The sequence below is a fragment of the Lepisosteus oculatus genome, chromosome 7 (assembly GCF_040954835.1).
Source record: "Lepisosteus oculatus isolate fLepOcu1 chromosome 7, fLepOcu1.hap2, whole genome shotgun sequence".
Taxonomy (NCBI): domain Eukaryota; kingdom Metazoa; phylum Chordata; class Actinopteri; order Semionotiformes; family Lepisosteidae; genus Lepisosteus; species Lepisosteus oculatus.
The window spans coordinates 1614605-1631698 of NC_090702.1; the positions used below are offsets into that span (position 1 = coordinate 1614605).

General features: G+C 53.7%; 2 protein-coding genes across 3 annotated transcripts in view; one reads left to right on the forward strand and one right to left on the reverse strand.

Annotated features, from left to right (window-relative positions):
• pold1 (polymerase (DNA directed), delta 1, catalytic subunit) overlaps window positions 1-5747 on the forward strand; it is a gene marked incomplete in the record, with an annotated part of 23627 nt that extends 17880 nt beyond the window's left edge. Inside the window, 5 exon segments of the mRNA XM_069191770.1 lie at window positions 2297-2429; window positions 2506-2619; window positions 3468-3520; window positions 3945-4042; window positions 4147-5747. Coding sequence (XP_069047871.1) covers window positions 2297-2429; window positions 2506-2619; window positions 3468-3520; window positions 3945-4042; window positions 4147-4243 — 495 coding nt within the window.
• Window positions 5748-9396: 3649 nt separating this feature from the next.
• Window positions 9397-14904, reverse strand: LOC138240736 (GTPase KRas). 2 transcript variants are annotated; one of them, XM_069191949.1, is made up of 6 exons: window positions 14354-14904; window positions 13727-13840; window positions 11893-12071; window positions 10791-10950; window positions 10007-10147; window positions 9397-9963 (listed from the first exon to the last, which is right to left on the reverse strand). In XM_069191949.1, the coding sequence occupies exons 2-5, from the start codon at window positions 13835-13837 to the stop codon at window positions 10037-10039; spliced, it is 561 nt and encodes a 186-aa protein (XP_069048050.1). In that variant the 5' UTR covers window positions 13838-13840; window positions 14354-14904; the 3' UTR covers window positions 9397-9963; window positions 10007-10036. The 2 variants fall into 2 exon arrangements, with proteins under 2 accessions (XP_069048050.1, XP_069048049.1); XM_069191948.1 differs by having other exon boundaries at window positions 9397-10147; window positions 14354-14903.
• Window positions 14905-17094: the final 2190 nt, after the last annotated feature.

The following is a 17094-nucleotide window of genomic DNA, read 5'->3' on the forward strand; positions in this document are numbered from 1 at the left end:
ATATAGTAATATATTAAGAATCTAGTGTGTATTAATACAGTAAGAATCCAGTGTGTGTATTAATACAGTAATATATTAAGAATCCAGTGTGTATTAATACAGTAATTATCCAGTGTGTGTATGAATACAGTAAGAATCCAGTGTGTGTGTGTATTAATACAGTAATTTATTAAGAATCTAGTGTGTATTAATACAGTAATAATCCAGTGTGTATTAATCCAGTGTTATTATTAATACAGTAATACATTAATAATCCAGTGTGTGTATTAATACAGTAAGAATCCTGTGTGTGTATGAATACAGTAATATATTAAGAATCCAGTATGTGTATGAATAGTGATATATTAAGAATCTAGTGTGTATTAATACAGTAAGAATCTAGTGTGTGTATTAATACAGTAATATTAAGAATCTTGTGTGTATTAATACAGTAATTTATTAAGAATCTAGTGTGTGTGTATTAATACAGTAATTATCCAGTATGTATTAATCCAGTGTTATTAATACAGTAATACATTAATAATCCAGTGTGTGTATTAATACAGTAAGAATCCTGTGTGTGTATGAATACAGTGATATATTAAGAATCCAGTGTGTGTATTAATACAGTAAGAATCCAGTGTGTGTGTATGAATACAGTGATATATTAAGAATCCAGTGTGTGTGTATTAATACAGTAAGAATCCAGTGTGTGTGTATTAATACAGTGATATATTAAGACTCCAGTGTGTGTGTGTATTAATACAGTAAGAATCCAGTGTGTGTGTATTAATACAGTGATATATTAACAATCTAGTGTGTGTGTATTAATACAGTAATAATCCAGTGTGTATTAATCCAGTGTTATTAATACAGTAATATATTAAGAATCCAGTGTGTATTTATACAGTAATATTAAGAATCTAGTGTGTGTATTAATACAGTAATATATTAAGAATCCAGTGTGTATTAATACAGTAATTATCCAGTGTGTGTATGAATACAGTAAGAATCCAGTGTGTGTGTATTAATACAGTAATTTATTAAGAATCTAGTGTGTGTATTAATACAGTAATAATCCAGTGTGTATTAATCCAGTGTTATTATTAATACAGTAATACATTAATAATCCAGTGTGTGTATTAATACAGTAAGAATCCTGTGTCTGTGTATGAATACAGTAATATATTAAGAATCCAGTATGTGTATGAATAGTGATATATTAAGAATCTAGTGTGTGTATTAATACAGTAAGAATCTAGTGTGTGTATTAATACAGTAATATTAAGAATCTTGTGTGTATTAATACAGTAATTTATTAAGAATCTAGTGTGTGTATTAATACAGTAATTATCCAGTATGTATTAATCCAGTGTTATTATTAATACAGTAATACATTAATAATCCAGTGTGTGTATTAATACAGTAAGAATCCAGTGTGTGTATTAATACAGTAATATATTAAGAATCCAGTGTGTGTATTAATACAGTAAGAATCCAGTGTGCATGAATACAGTGATATATTAAGAATCCAGTGTGTGTATTAATACAGTAAGAATCCAGTGTGTGTGTATTAATACAGTAATATATTAAGAATCTAGTGTGTGTATTAATACAGTAATATATTAAGAATCCAGTGTGTATTTATACAGTAAGAATCCAGTGTGTGCATGAATACAGTGATATATTAATAATCCAGTGTGTGTGTATTAATACAGTGATATATTAAGACTCCAGTGTGTGTGTGTATTAATACAGTAAGAATCCTGTGTGTGTGTATTAATACAGTGATATATTAAGACTCCAGTGTGTGTGTATTAATACAGTAAGAATCCAGTGTGTGTGTATGAATACAGTGATATATGAAGAATCCAGTGTGTGTATTAATACAGTAAGAATCCAGTGTGTGTATTAATACAGTGATATATTAAGACTCCAGTGTGTATATTAATACAGTAATATATTAAGACTCCAGTGTGTATATTAATACAGTAATATATTAAGAATCCAGTGTGTGTATTAATACAGTAAGAATCCAGTGTGTGTATTAATACAGTGATATATTAAGAATCCAGTGTGTGTATTAATACAGTGATATATTAAGACTCCAGTGTGTGTGTATTAATACAGTAATAATCCAGTGTGTGTGCATGAATACAGTGATATATTAAGACTCCAGTGTGTGTGTATGAATACAGTGATATATTAAGAATCCAGTGTGTGTGTATTAATACAGTGGTATATGAAGACTCCAGTGTGTGTGCATGAATACAGTGATAATACTGATATTGATGTCCTCCTCCCCCTCCTGCCTCAGGACCCCATCTACGTGCTGGAGAACAACATCCCCATCGACACGCAGTACTACCTGGAGCAGCAGCTGTCCAAGCCCCTGCTGAGGATCTTCGAGCCCATCCTGGGGGAGAGCAGGGCCGAGAGCGTCCTACTGAGTGAGTGACCGCCGCGCCGGCCCCCCGCGAGGCCCGCCCGCCGACCGGGCCGCTGACCCCTCTGTCCCTCTCCCAGAGGGCGACCACACGCGCTGCAAGACCGTGCTGACCGCCAGGGTGGGGGGGCTGATGGCCTTCGCCCAGAAGAGGAGCACCTGCATCGGCTGCAAGGCTGTGCTGAAGAGCGACGGTGAGGGGGGGCTCCTCCGGCCCGCTGTCTGTCCCTCTGTCTCCTCGCTGTGTCCCTGTGTCCCTCTCCCTCTGCCTCCTCGCTGTGTCCCTCTGTCTCCTCTCTGTGTCCCTCTGTCTCCTCTCTGTGTCCCTCTGTCCCTCCCTCCACCTCCTCTCTGTGTCCCTCTCCCTCTGCCTCCTTTCTGTGTCCCTCTCCCTCTGTCTCCACTCTGTGTCCCTCTATCCCTCCTCTCTGCCTCCTCTCTGTGTCCCTCTCCCTCTGTCCCTCCTCTCCGCCTCCTCTCTGTGTCTCTCTGCCCCCTCTCCCTGTCCCTCCCTCTGTCTCCTCTCTGTGTCCCTGTGTCTCTCTGCCCCCTCTCCCTGTCCCTCCCTCTGTCTCCTCTCTCTCTCTGTCTCCTCTCTGCCTCCTCTCTGTGTCCCTCTGTCCCTCCCTCTGCCTCCTCTCTGTGTCCCTCTGTCTCCTCTCTCTGTCCCTCTGTCCCTCACTCCGCCTCCTCTCTGTGTCTCTCTGCCCCCTCTCCCTGTCCCTCCCTCTGCCTCCTCTCTGTGTCCCTCTGTCTCCTCTCTGTCCCTCTGTCCTTCCCTCTGTCTCCTCTCTCTCTCTGTCTCCTCTCTGCCTCCTCTCTGTGTCCCTCTGTCCCTCCCTCTGCCTCCTCTCTGTGTCCCTCTGTCTCCTCTCTCTCTCTGCCTCCTCTCTGTGTCCCTCTGTCCCTCCCTCCGCCTCCTCTCTGTGTCTCTCTGCCCCCTCCCTCTGTCTCCTCTCTCCCTCTGCCTCTCTGGTGTTATTGAATCATAGTGGTAGTGATGATGATGATGGTGGTTCACTGGCCCCTGTGTGTCTTCCAGCTGCTGTGTGTGACTTCTGTAAGAAGAGGGAGTCTGAGCTGTACCAGAAAGAGGTGAGATTCCTCAGTACTGATCATTCCCACTGTGAGTGACACTGTGGGTGTGAGCCGTGATTCCCAGTGTCTCACCCCCGCGGTGATGTCTCTGTCTCGGGCGTCTCACTCCCGCTGTGCTGTCTCTGTCTCGGGCGTCTCACTCTTGGGTGTCTCACTCCCGCTGTGCTGTCTCGGGTGTCTCACCCCCGCGGTGCCGTCTCTGTCTCGGTCTCTGGTGTCTCACTCCCGCTGTGCTGTCTCTGTCTCGGGCGTCTCACTCTTGGGTGTCTCACTCCCGCTGTGCTGTCTCGGGAGTCTCACTCCCACAGTGCTGTCTCGGGAGTCTCACTCCCACAGTGCTGTCTCAGGTGTCTCACCCCCGCGGTGCCGTCTCTGTCTCAGGTGTCTCACCCCCGCGGTGCCGTCTCTGTCTCTGTCTCAGGTGTCTCACCTGGGCTCCCTGGAGGAGAGGTTCTCCAGACTGTGGACTCAGTGCCAGAGGTGCCAGGGCTCTCTGCACGAGGATGTGCTCTGCACCAGGTACGCTGATAGCGCCCGTCCCCACCCCGTCCTCACCTGCGTCCTCACCTGCGTCCTGCGGCCCAGACACCTCTCCCTGACCCCCCCTCTCTCTCCCCCTGCAGTAGAGACTGTCCGATCTTCTACATGCGCAAGAAGGTGCAGAAGGACCTGGATGACCAGGAGAGGCTGGTGAAGCGCTTCGGCGCCCCCTGCTGGTGACCAGGGGGTTTCTCACCCCGGGCGAGACGGGGGGAGGAGGAGGAGGGGAACTGGGCACTGGGACTGACCCCTGACCCCTGGGCCTCCTGGTGTGGGGGTGTTTGCGAGGTCTCGGTCACGGGGCAGTTGATTTCACTTTTCTCTCGGTGGGGGGGGCAGGTTTTTAAATTTAAAAAAAAAGAAATTTCAGTTACAAATCCCCCCTGACCTTCGGTGGTGGTCAGCCTTGTGCCTGATGCATCTCCGGTACAGTGTCACTCATACTGTGGGTGTGTCTGAAAACGCCACCTCCCCCTGTGGGTGTGTCTAATATAGATCCACTCCCACTGGGGGTGTGTCTAATATAGATCCACTCCCACTGGGGGTGTGTCTAAAAATACCACTGGGGGGGTGCCTAATATAGATCCACTCCCACTGGGGGTGTGCCTAATATATAGATCCACTCCCACTGGGGGTGTGCCTAATATATAGATCCACTCCCACTGGGGGTGTGTCTGAAAACGTCAACCCCCCCCAGTGGGCGTGTCTGAGATAGATCCACTCCACTGTGCCTGAGTGTCACTCCCACTGTAGGTGTGTCAGTTTATAATGTGGGTGTGTCAGGCATAGTGCCAACCCCCCCCAGTGGGTGTGCCTAATATCGATCCATATACTGTGGGTGTGTCTGATATAGATCCACTCCCACTGGGGGTGTGTCTGATATAGTGCCACTCCCCACCAGTGGGTGTGCCTAATATAGATCCTTTCCCACTGTGGGTGTGTTAGACATAGTGCTACTCCCCACCAGTGGGTGTGCCGAATATAGATCCACTCCCACTGTGGGTGTGTTAGACATAGTGCTACTCCCCACCAGTGGGTGTGCCTGATATAGATCCACTCCCACTGTGGGTGTCAGACAGTGCCACTCCCTCCCACTGGGGGCGTGCCTGATAGTGTCACTCCCACTGTAGGTGTGTCAGTTTATAATGTTACTCCCACTGTGGGTGTCATTGCTGTTATTGATCAGCGAGTGAGTTGATAAGCTGTTATTGATCAGCGAGTGAGTTGATCAGCTGTTATTGATCAGCGAGTGAGTTGATCAGCTGTTGAGTCAGGCTGGGCGTCAGGTCCTGTTGGCGGAAGGTGCCGGAAACGGTGTCACAGTACATCAACAGTGCGAGTCGCTATATTATTACCACTCAGGCCCGCCCGGTGAGACTGCGTCAGCCCCCCGGAGGCGGGGGGTACAGAGCCCTGAATTGGGGGTGCCCAGGAATGCCCGCTCCAGCTGCGTCTGTGGGGGTGAAACGCCAACGCAACCCCACTCCTCCTCCTCCTCCTCCTCCTCCTCCTCCTCCTCCTCCTCTCGGGCCGGGTCGCGGACTCCGAGACCGTCGCCTTTGTGAACTCACCGTGGGGTGGGGTGGGTGGGTTTGTTTATTCCCTTGTTTGTTTGTTTATTTTTGTAACGCTTTTGGAATAGAAAACTGGAATAAAGGTCTTCCGCAGCCTCTGTGGAAACCAGGCGCGTGCTCCTGTCTGTCCTTCCCGCCGCTCGCACCCGGGCCGGGCCTCTGCCCCTGCCCCTGCCCCTGCCGGGTCTGTCCCTGCCCCTGCCCCTGCCGGGTCTGTCCCTGCCCCTGCCCCTGCCCCTGTCGGGTCTGTCCCTGCCCCTGCCCCTGTCGGGTCTGTCCCTGCCCCTGCCCCTGCCGGGTCTGTCCCTGCCCCTGCCCCTGTCGGGTCTGCCCCTGCCCCTGTCCCTGTCGGGTCTGCCCCTGCCCCTGCCCCTGCCCCTGTCCCTGTCGGGTCTGTCCCTGCCCCTGCCGGGTCTGTCCCTGCCCCTGCCCCTGCCCCTGCCGGGTCTGTCCCTGCCCCTGCCCCTGCCCCTGCCCCTGCCCCTGCCCCTGCCCCTGCCGGGTCTGTCCCTGCCCCTGCCCCTGCCCCTGCCCCTGCCCCTGCCGGGTCTGTCCCTGCCCCTGCCCCTGCCCCTGTCGGGTCTGTCCCTGTCCCTGCCCCTGCCCCTGCCCCTGCCGGGTCTGTCCCTGCCCCTGCCCCTGCCGGGTCTGTCCCTGCCCCTGCCCCTGCCGGGTCTGCCCCTGCCCCTGTCCCTGCCGGGTCTGTCCCTGCCCCTGCCGGGTCTGTCCCTGCCCCTGCCCCTGCCCCTGCCCCTGCCCCTGCCCCTGCCCCTGCCGGGTCTGTCCCTGCCCCTGCCCCTGCCCCTGCCCCTGCCCCTGCCGGGTCTGTCCCTGCCCCTGCCCCTGCCCCTGCCCCTGCCCCTGCCGGGTCTGTCCCTGCCCCTGCCCCTGTCCCTGTCGGGTCTGTCCCTGCCCCTGCCCCTGTCCCTGTCGGGTCTGTCCCTGCCCCTGCCCCTGCCCCTGCCGGGTCTGCCCCTGTCCCTGCCCCTGCCCCTGCCCCTGTCCCTGCCGGGTCTGTCCCTGCCCCTGCCGGGTCTGTCCCTGCCCCTGCCCCTGCCCCTGCCGGGTCTGTCCCTGCCCCTGCCCCTGCCCCTGCCCCTGCCCCTGCCGGGTCTGTCCCTGCCCCTGCCGGGTCTGTCCCTGCCCCTGCCCCTGCCCCTGCCCCTGCCCCTGCCGGGTCTGTCCCTGCCCCTGCCCCTGCCCCTGCCCCTGCCCCTGCCGGGTCTGTCCCTGCCCCTGCCCCTGCCCCTGCCCCTGCCCCTGCCGGGTCTGTCCCTGCCCCTGCCCCTGCCCCTGCCGGGTCTGTCCCTGCCCCTGCCCCTGTCCCTGTCGGGTCTGTCCCTGCCCCTGCCCCTGTCCCTGTCGGGTCTGTCCCTGCCCCTGCCCCTGCCGGGTCTGCCCCTGCCCCTGCCCCTGCCGGGTCTGCCCCTGTCCCTGCCCCTGCCCCTGCCCCTGTCCCTGCCGGGTCTGTCCCTGCCCCTGCCGGGTCTGTCCCTGCCCCTGCCCCTGCCCCTGTCCCTGCCCCTGCCCCTGCCCCTGTCGGGTCTGTCCCTGCCCCTGTCGGGTCTGTCCCTGTCCCTGCCCCTGTCCCTGTCCCTGCCGGGTCTGCCCCTGCCCCTGTCCCTGCCCCTGTCCCTGCCGGGTCTGTCCCTGCCCCTGCCCTTGTCCCTGCCCCTGTCGGGTCTCTCCCTGTCCCTGCCCCTGTCGGGTCTCTCCCTGTCCCTGTCCCTGCCCCTGCCCCTGCCCCTGCCGGGTCTGTCCCTGCCCCTGCCCCTGTCCCTGCCGGGTCTGTCCCTGTCGGGTCTGTCCCTGCCCCTGTCCCTGTCGGGTCTGTCCCTGCCCCTGTCCCTGCCGGGTCTGTCCCTGCCCCTGTCCCTGCCCCTGCCCCTGTCCCTGCCGGGTCTGTCCCTGCCCCTGCCCCTGCCCCTGCCCCTGTCGGGTCTGTCCCTGCCCCTGTCCCTGGACACAAACACAGGACACCCTCAGACTGAGGTCTCTGCTCCAGAGGACGGGCAGACAGCTCTGGTGTGGAGGGCAGTGTCCAGTCTGTCTCCAGGAGCTGGAGTCACTGAGAGGACAGCAGGACACAAACACAGGACACCCTCAGACTGAGGTCTCTGCTCCAGAGGACGAGCAGACAGCTCTGGTGTGGAGGGCAGTGTCCAGTCTGTCTCCAGGAGCTGGAGTCACTGAGAGGACAGCAGGACACAAACACAGGACACCCTCAGACTGAGGTCTCTGCTCCAGCGGACGAGAGGCCAGCTCTGGTGTGGAGGGCAGTGTCCAGTCTGTCTACAGGAGCTGGAGTCACTGAGAGGACAGCAGGACACAAACACAGGACACCCTCAGACTGAGGTCTCTGCTCCAGAGGACGAGCAGACAGCTCTGGTGTGGAGGGCAGTGTCCAGTCTGTCTCCAGGAGCTGGAGTCACTGAGAGGACAGCAGGACACAAACACAGGACACCCTCAGACTGAGGTCTCTGCTCCAGAGGACGAGCAGACAGCTCTGGTGTGGAGGGCAGTGTCCAGTCTGTCTCCAGGAGCTGGAGTCACTGAGAGGACAGCAGGACACAAACACAGGACACCCTCAGACTGAGGTCTCTGCTCCAGCGGACGAGAGGCCAGCTCTGGTGTGGAGGGCAGTGTCCAGTCTGTCTCCAGGAGCTGGAGTCACTGAGAGGACAGCAGGACACAAACACAGGACACCCTCAGACTGAGGTCTCTGCTCCAGAGGACAAGCAGACAGCTCTGGTGTGGAGGGCAGTGTCCAGTCTGTCTCCAGGAGCTGGAGTCACTGAGAGGACAGCAGGACACAAACACAGGACACCCTCAGACTGAGGTCTCTGCTCCAGAGGACGAGCAGACAGCTCTGGTGTGGAGGGCAGTGTCCAGTCTGTCTACAGGAGCTGGAGTCACTAAGAGGACAGCAGGACAAACACACAGGACACCCTCAGACTGAGGTCTCTGCTCCAGAGGACGAGCGGCCAGCTCTGGTGTGGAGGGCAGGGTCCAGTCTGTCTCCAGGAGCTGGAGTCACTGAGAGGACAGCAGGACACAAACACAGGACACCCTCAGACTGAGGTCTCTGCTCCAGCGGACGAGAGGCCAGCTCTGGTGTGGAGGGCAGTGTCCAGTCTGTCTCCAGGAGCTGGAGTCACTGAGAGGACAGCAGGACACAAACACAGGACACCCTCAGACTGAGGTCTCTGCTCCAGAGGACGGGCGGACAGCTCTGGTGTGGAGGGCAGTGTCCAGTCTGTCTACAGGAGCTGGAGTCACTGAGAGGACAGCAGGACACAAACACAGGACACCCTCAGACTGAGGTCTCTGCTCCAGAGGACGAGCAGACAGCTCTGGTGTGGAGGGCAGTGTCCAGTCTGTCTCCAGGAGCTGGAGTCACTGAGAGGACAGCAGGACACAAACACAGGACACCCTCAGACTGAGGTCTCTGCTCCAGAGGACGAGCAGACAGCTCTGGTGTGGAGGGCAGTGTCCAGTCTGTCTACAGGAGCTGGAGTCACTGAGAGGACAGCAGGACAAACACACAGGACACCCTCAGACTGAGGTCTCTGCTCCAGAGGACGAGCAGACAGCTCTGGTGTGGAGGGCAGGGTCCAGTCTGTCTCCAGGAGCTGGAGTCACTGAGAGGACAGCAGGACACAAACACAGGACACCCTCAGACTGAGGTCTCTGCAGGTCTTGACTCCTTCTTGAGCCACTCAGAGCCTCCTATCCAACATTTCAGCCAAACGACAGGGATTAAAAAAAAAAAAGAAAAAACCTTTTTATTGTAATAAAACCATACAGCACTTTACACCAGTTACAGTTTTTTTAAAGTCATTACAAAATCCGATGAGCAGCTAATTGCAGATAATTTCCTTTTCCGCAGTACGTTTCTCTGTGTGACCTACAGGCCCAGACTAGACACCACAGCGCATGAACACTGAGGGGCAGAGGGGTAGGGGCACAGGACCCAGACCAGGAAGAGAGAGAGAAAGATGGAGGGACATGGAAGGGAGGAGCAGGCAGCCAGTCACAGACGGTGTTGTACACTAAAGAGACAGATGGTCGGCCAATGAGATACTGTGTTACAGAGGCAGGTGGAGGACCAATGGGAAAGGGTGTTACAGAGCACAGGGCCAATGAGAGAGAGTGTTACAGAACACAGGGCCAGGAGGAGGGCCAATGGGAGAGGGCGTTACAGAGCACAGGGCCAATGAGAGAGCGTTACAGAACACAGGGCCACGAGGAGGGCCAATGAGAGAGAGCATTACAGACCACACGGCCAGCAGGAGGGCCAATGGGAGAGGGCGTTACAGAACACACGTCCAGCAGGAGGGCCAATGGGAGAGGGCGTTACAGACCACAGGGCCAGCAGGAGGGCCAATGGGAGAGGGCGTTATAGAATGGTACAGCGCCTCTTTGTCGATTTCTTCTTCCCCGTCTTGCTCAGCTTCTCCTTGTGCTTCCTGATCTCGCGCACCAGGGAGTAGAAGGCGTCCTCTACCCCCTGGGACAGACAGAGACAGAGAGGGACAGAGAGGGGGACTGAGAATTAACACACCAGCACAGAGGGACTGACACCCTGCCTGGACCCACAGAGACCCCCGCCACACCCTCGCCAGCTCACACAGCAAATGCCCCTCCCTGCTTCTCACACTCAGACACTCCGCCTGACACTGTCCCCCCGTGTCCAGATCACTCCCTCTCCCGTCCCCCCGTGTCCACATCACTCCCTCTCCTGTCCCTGTGTCCACATCACTCCCTCTCCTGTCCCTGTGTCCACATCACTCCCCCTCCCGTCCCCCTGTGTCCAGATCACTCCCTCTCCCGTCCCCCCGTGTCCACATCACTCCCTCTCCCTGTCCCCCTGTGTCCACATCACTCCCTCTCCCGTCCCCCTGTGTCCAGATCACTCCCTCTCCCTGTCCCCCTGTGTCCAGATCACTCCCTCTCCTGTCCCCCTGTCTCCAGATCACTCCCTCTCCCGTCCCCCTGTGTCCCTCTCCTGTCCCTGTGTCCACATCACTCCCCCTCCCGTCCCCCTGTGTCCAGATCACTCCCTCTCCCCGTCCCTCTCCCTGTCCCCCAGTGTATGTCCCTCTCCTGTCCCCCCGTGTCCAGATCACTCCCTCCTGTCCCCCTCCCGTCACCTGTCTGGTCTTGGCGGACGTCTCCACGAAGGGGATGCCGTAGCCCCTGGCCAGCTCCTGCGCCTGTCGGCTGTCCACCGGCCGCGAGCCCAGGTCACACTTGTTGCCCACGAGCACCATGGGCACCGACTCGCTGTCCTTCACCCGCGCGATCTGCTCCCTGCCGGGACAGCGGCGGCGGTCACACACTCCTCTCTCTCTCTCTCTCTCCCCTCCCATCACCTCACTGCTTCCACTGCTACAGCCCCTGTCTGGACCCTCCACTCCGAGCTCTTCCCAGGTCAGGGGGAATCCCACTACCCCCACCAGTGTGCAGCCCCACCTGGATGATGCTCCAGTCCTCTCCCACACACCAGCTCTCAGTGGGGAGGAGAGCAGAGGGATGGAGCCAGTTCAGAGAGGGGGGTTATTAGGAGGCCATGAGGGGTAAAGGCCAGGGGGGGGAGTTTGGCCAGGACACTGGGGTAACACCCCTACTCTTGTCGAGAGACACCCCGGGATTGTTAATGACCACAGAGAGTCAGGACCTCGGTTTGACGTCTCGTCTGAAGGACGAATCTTACTCTCGCTGTCTGTGTTTCTTACTCTGTCTCCACCTGTCTTTGACTCTCTCTGTGTCTCTGTGTGACTGTGTGACTGTGTGACTGTGTCTCTCTGACTGTGACTCTGTCTCTCTGACTCTGTCCCTGTCGTAAAGGCCAGGGAGAAATTTGGGGTGACACCCCTACTCTTGTCGAGAGACACCCCGGGATTGTTAATGACCACAGAGAGTCAGGACCTCGGTTTGACGTCTCATCCGAAGGACGGCGCCTGTTTACAGTCTAGTGTCCCCGTCACTATACTGGGGCCTGAGGACCCACACAGACCGCAGGGTGAGCGCCCCCTGCTGGCCCCACTCACACCTCCTGCCCCCCCCCCGGTGATCCGCCCTTCGTTAAACGCAGGGGGCCGACGGAGATTTCACCGCCGGGCAGGGGCAGAGACCAGCGCCGCCGCGGTCAAGGAATGTCAGCCAGTCTGGGCAACAACCACCCCCCCCACCCGGAGCGCCGGGTCTGGGGCTCTCACCCTGCCAGCAGCAGGGGGCGCCGCCGCCTCTCACCTGTACAGGTGGACGTCCTCGAAGGACTTGGCGTTGTTGATGGCGAAGACGCAGAGGAAGCCCTCGCCCGTGCGCATGTACTGGTCCCGCATGGCGCTATACTCCTCCTGGCCCGCCGTGTCCAGGATGTCCAGGAGACACGTCTCCCCGTCGATCACCACCTGCTTCCGGTACGAGTCCTGAGAGAGACAGGGGGAGGGTTTACTGACTGGACACCACAGCGTTGCCAAAGCAAATACAGATAATGAAATTCACACGAAACACAACAAAATAAAATCTACAGATATTTACAACGAAGACATATTATAAAATATTTACAAATACTGTAGACAGATGGAGCACTATTGAGAGACGGGCTCACTGTCTGTTCCTCGGGCTGGGACAGGAGATCACACACTGTATTATTATTATTGAGAGACAGGCTCACTGTCTGTTCCTCAGGCTGGGACAGGAGATCACACACTGTATTATTATTATTGAGAGACAGGCTCACTGTCTGTTCCTCAGGCTGGGACAGGAGATCACACACTGTATTATTATTATTGAGACAGACTCACTGTCTGTTCCTCAGTCTGGGACAGGAGATCACACACTGTATTATTATTATTGAGAGACAGGCTCACTGTCTGTTCCTCAGGCTGGGACAGGAGATCACACACTGTATTATTATTATTGAGAGACAGGCTCGCTGTCTGTTCCTCAGGCTGGGACAGGAGATCACACACTGTATTATTATTATTGAGAGACAGGCTCACTGTCTGTTCCTCAGGCTGGGACAGGAGATCACACACTGTATTATTATTATTGAGAGACAGGCTCACTGTCTGTTCCTCAGGCTGGGACAGGAGATCACACACTGTATTATTATTATTGAGAGACGGGCTCACTGTCTGTTCCTCAGGCTGGGACAGGAGATCACACACTGTATTATTATTATTGAGAGACGGGCTCGCTGTCTGTTCCTCAGGCTGGGACAGGAGGTCACACACTGAATTATTATTATTGAGAGACGGGCTCACTGTCTGTTCCTCGGGCTGGGACAGGAGATCACACACTGAATTATTATTATTGGGAGACAGGCTCACTGTCTGTTCCTCGGGCTGGGACAGGAGATCACACACTGAATTATTATTATTGAGAGATGGGCTCACTGTCTGTTCCTCGGGCTGGGACAGGAGATCACACACTGAATTATTATTATTGGGAGACAGGCTCACTGTCTGTTCCTCGGGCTGGGACAGGAGATCACACACTGTATTATTATTATTGAGAGACGGGCTCACTGTCTGTTCCTCAGGCTGGGACAGGAGATCACACACTGTATTATTATTATTGAGAGACAGGCTCACTGTCTGTTCCTCGGGCTGGGACAGGAGATCACACACTGTATTATTATTATGGAGAGACAGGCTCGCTGTCTGTTCCTCAGGCTGGGACAGGAGATCACACACTGGGCTGCCAGTTCAACTGAGTTCCCTCCTCCCGCTCCCAGTAGTATTGGGACCCATTGTGGGGACTCTGGGATTCAATTTCTAGGTTTAGGGAAGAATGTTTCTCTAATCCCAGAGTAGTAGGAAGTAGGAAGTGCACCTCTCTCTCACCACAGAGCTCACTGCAGACACAGGTTACTGACTGGACACCACAGCACATCAACACTGAGTTGTACTCTCTGTTCTCACCATACTGTTCCTCCTATCTACCTGAAGAAAGCCTACTACAATTACAGGGTAAGTGATTTAACAGAGTCAGAGCATACAAATGTTACTGTTTCGTATTTAACATTTAAAAAACAGCATTTAAACATTGAATGGTCAAAGGAAACACCAGGACTGACCTCTATTGTGGGGTCATATTCATCCACAAAGTGATTCTGGATGAGCTGGATAGTCAGAGCGCTCTTCCCCACTCCTCCAGCACCTACAACTACCAGCTTATACTCGGTCATCACCTGAGAGAGAGAGAGAGGTTAATACAGACACACTGACTGGACACTCCAGTACATTAACACTGCACTGAGAGAGAGAGGGGTTCATACAGACACACTGACTGGACACTCCAGTACATGAACACTGCACTGAGAGAGAGAGAGGGGTTAATACAGACACACTGACTGGACACTCCAGTACATTAACACTGCACTGAGAGAGAGAGGGGTTCATACAGACACACTGACTGGACACTCCAGTACATGAACACTGCACTGAGAGAGAGAGGGGTTAATACAGACACACTGACTGGACACTCCAGTACATTAACACTGCACTGAGAGAGAGAGGGGTTCATACAGACACACTGACTGGACACTCCAGTACATTAACACTGCACTGAGAGAGAGAGGGGTTCATACAGACACACTGACTGGACACTCCAGTACATTAACACTGCACTGAGAGAGAGAGGGGTTAATACAGACACATTTTCGGGTTATCTTTAAAACCAGTGGAAATATTTCAAATCGTACCTCTTCGCGTTGATGAATTCAGCTCCGTCTCGGCTCCCAGATCCTGACACTGACACGCGAAAGAAATTTAAACGCATCAACCTGCTCGAGATTCACACGGTATTGCTCTTTCCGAGACCATGAAATAGCAATTAAGATAAATTAATCTTTCCGGGGCCTTTTAATTTAGTGTGCGGTCATATAGTCTCTAACAGCGTTATTTAGACACACAATGTAACTCTCGTAGTTTCCCCAGTGAAACAACACTGTTTTTTAATTTAAAAACGTTTTAAACAATAGTTCTTCTTAATTAAAGACATAAATTAAATATCGGGCTGAATCAATATTGTGCTGTTACAACTTGTTTGAGATTTTTTTTTCTAAAAACAGCTTTTCAAATATAATATGCCTCCCGGTGCTAGAACGTTACATCGTGGTTTAAAACGATGTACAAGTCAGATTTCAATTCATTACATTTTATTAATCCGTCTTTAAATTAGAAGTCGTAATTAGTTTCGGTAGCAAAACCGTCCTCCATTGAGAAAGAGGAGGGATGGAAGGAGGGACTTAGGCGAGGAGCGTCAGAGTCTATCCAATCGTGAGGGTTTTCGGGAGAGGCACTGGCCAATCAGATCCGCTGATTTCCGATTGACGTTACCGTACACCAATCGGTGTGGAGATCCGGAACCACGACCGGAAGGTTTTCATCGGTCCGCAGGTCGGTTTCTTCCGCCTCTCGCGTCCCTTTAAATCGGTGTTGACCAATAGGAAGGCGCGGAGGTCAAACGGACAGGAGCTTAGACCAATAGGACTGCCGAAAGAAAGGACCCTCGGCGCGTTAAGGAGGAAGGACAGCCAATCAAAACTCAGGGATTAGTATTCTGGTCCGCCCAGTGAGGGCGACAATTGAAATAGTTGAAGTAATTTATTAAAGTAACGGGTTGCAGGTAACAACTTAAAACAGACTTTTATTATTCTTATTACTAGTCTTCCTCCTAATTGTATACCATACATGAAAAGCACTAAATATTTTTTTTAAAAAAAACATCTCTGACATGCACTGTACAGTATTGGTCATCCCAGAAAATCCAAAATAGTTACACATAAGGAGGGGATCCATTTCAACCATCTGCCCCACCTGGGACACATCTGTGTGTGGGAGACACACAGTGATCATTCTGCACCAGCAACCCCACCTGGGAGACACACAGTGATCATTCTGCACCAGCAGCCCCACCTGGGAGACACACAGTGATCATTCTGCACCAGCAACCCCACCTGGGAGACACACAGTGATCATTCTGCACCAGCAGCTCCACCTGGGAGACGCATAGTGATCATTGTGCACCAGTAACCCCACCTGGGAGACGCACAGTGATCATTCTGCACCAGTAACCCCACCTGGGAGACGCACAGTGATCATTCTGCACCAGTAACCCCACCTGGGGGAGACACAGTGATCATTCTACACCAGTAACCCCACCTGGGAGACACACAGTGATCGTTCAGCACCAGTAACCCCACCTGGGAGACACACAGTGATCATTCTGCACCAGCAGCCCCACCAGGGAGACGCACAGTGATCATTCTGCACCAGTAACCCCACCTGGGAGACGCACAGTGATCATTCTCCACCAGTAACACCACCTGGGAGACACACAGTGATCATTCTACACCAGTAGCCCCACCTGGGAGACACACAGTGATCATTCTACACCAGTAACTCCACCTGGGAGACGCACAGTGATCATTGTGCACCAGTAACCCCACCTGGGAGACGCACAGTGATCATTCTGCACCAGTAACCCCACCTGGAAGACACACAGTGATCATTCTGCACCAGCAGCCCCACCAGGGAGACGCACAGTGATCATTCTGCACCAGTAACCCCACCTGGGAGACGCACAGTGATCATTCTCCACCAGTAACACCACCTGGGAGACACACAGTGATCATTCTACACCAGTAGCCCCACCTGGGAGACACACAGTGATCATTCTACACCAGTAACTCCACCTGGGAGACGCACAGTGATCATTGTGCACCAGTAACCCCACCTGGGAGACGCACAGTGATCATTCTGCACCAGTAACCCCACCTGGAAGACACACAGTGATCATTCTACACCAGTAGCCCCACCTGGGAGACGCACAGTGATCATTCTGCACCAGTAACCCCACCTGGGAGACGCACAGTGATCCCTCTGCACCAGCAGCTCCACCTGGGAGACACACAGTGATCATTCTGTACCAGTAACCCCACCTGGGAGACACACAGTGATCATTCTGTACCAGTAACCCCACCTGGGAGACACACAGTGGTCATTCTGCACCAGCAGCTCCACCTGGGAGACGCACAGCGATCATTCTGCACCAGTAACCCCACCTGGGAGACGCACAGTGATCATTCTGCACCACTAACCCCACCTGGGAGACGCACAGTGATCATTCTACACCAGTAACCCCACCTGGGAGACACACAGTGATCATTCTGCACCAGTAACCCCACCTGGGAGACACACAGTGATCATTCTACACCAGTAACCCCACCTGGGAGACACACAGTGATCATTCTGCACCAGTAACCCCACCTGGGAGACGCACAGTGATCATTCTGCACCAGTAACCCCACCTGGGAGACACACAGTGATCATTCTGCACCAGTAACCCCACCTGGGAGACGCACAGTGATCATTCTGCACCAGTGACCCCACCTGGGAGACACACAGTGATCATTCTGCACCAGTAACCCCACCTGGGAGA

Excerpts from the sequence above, each read along its gene's own strand:
- LOC138240736 (XM_069191949.1), bottom strand. The coding sequence starts at position 13,837 with ATGACCGAGTATAAGCTGGTAGTTGTAGGTGCTGGAGGAGTGGGGAAG. Across the intron at positions 12,072-13,726 it reads AATATGACCCCACAATAGAG|GACTCGTACCGGAAGCAGGT; the intron begins GTCAGTCCTGGT and ends TGTCTCTCTCAG. Across the intron at positions 10,951-11,892 it reads GAGGACGTCCACCTGTACAG|GGAGCAGATCGCGCGGGTGA; the intron begins GTGAGAGGCGGC and ends CTGTCCCGGCAG.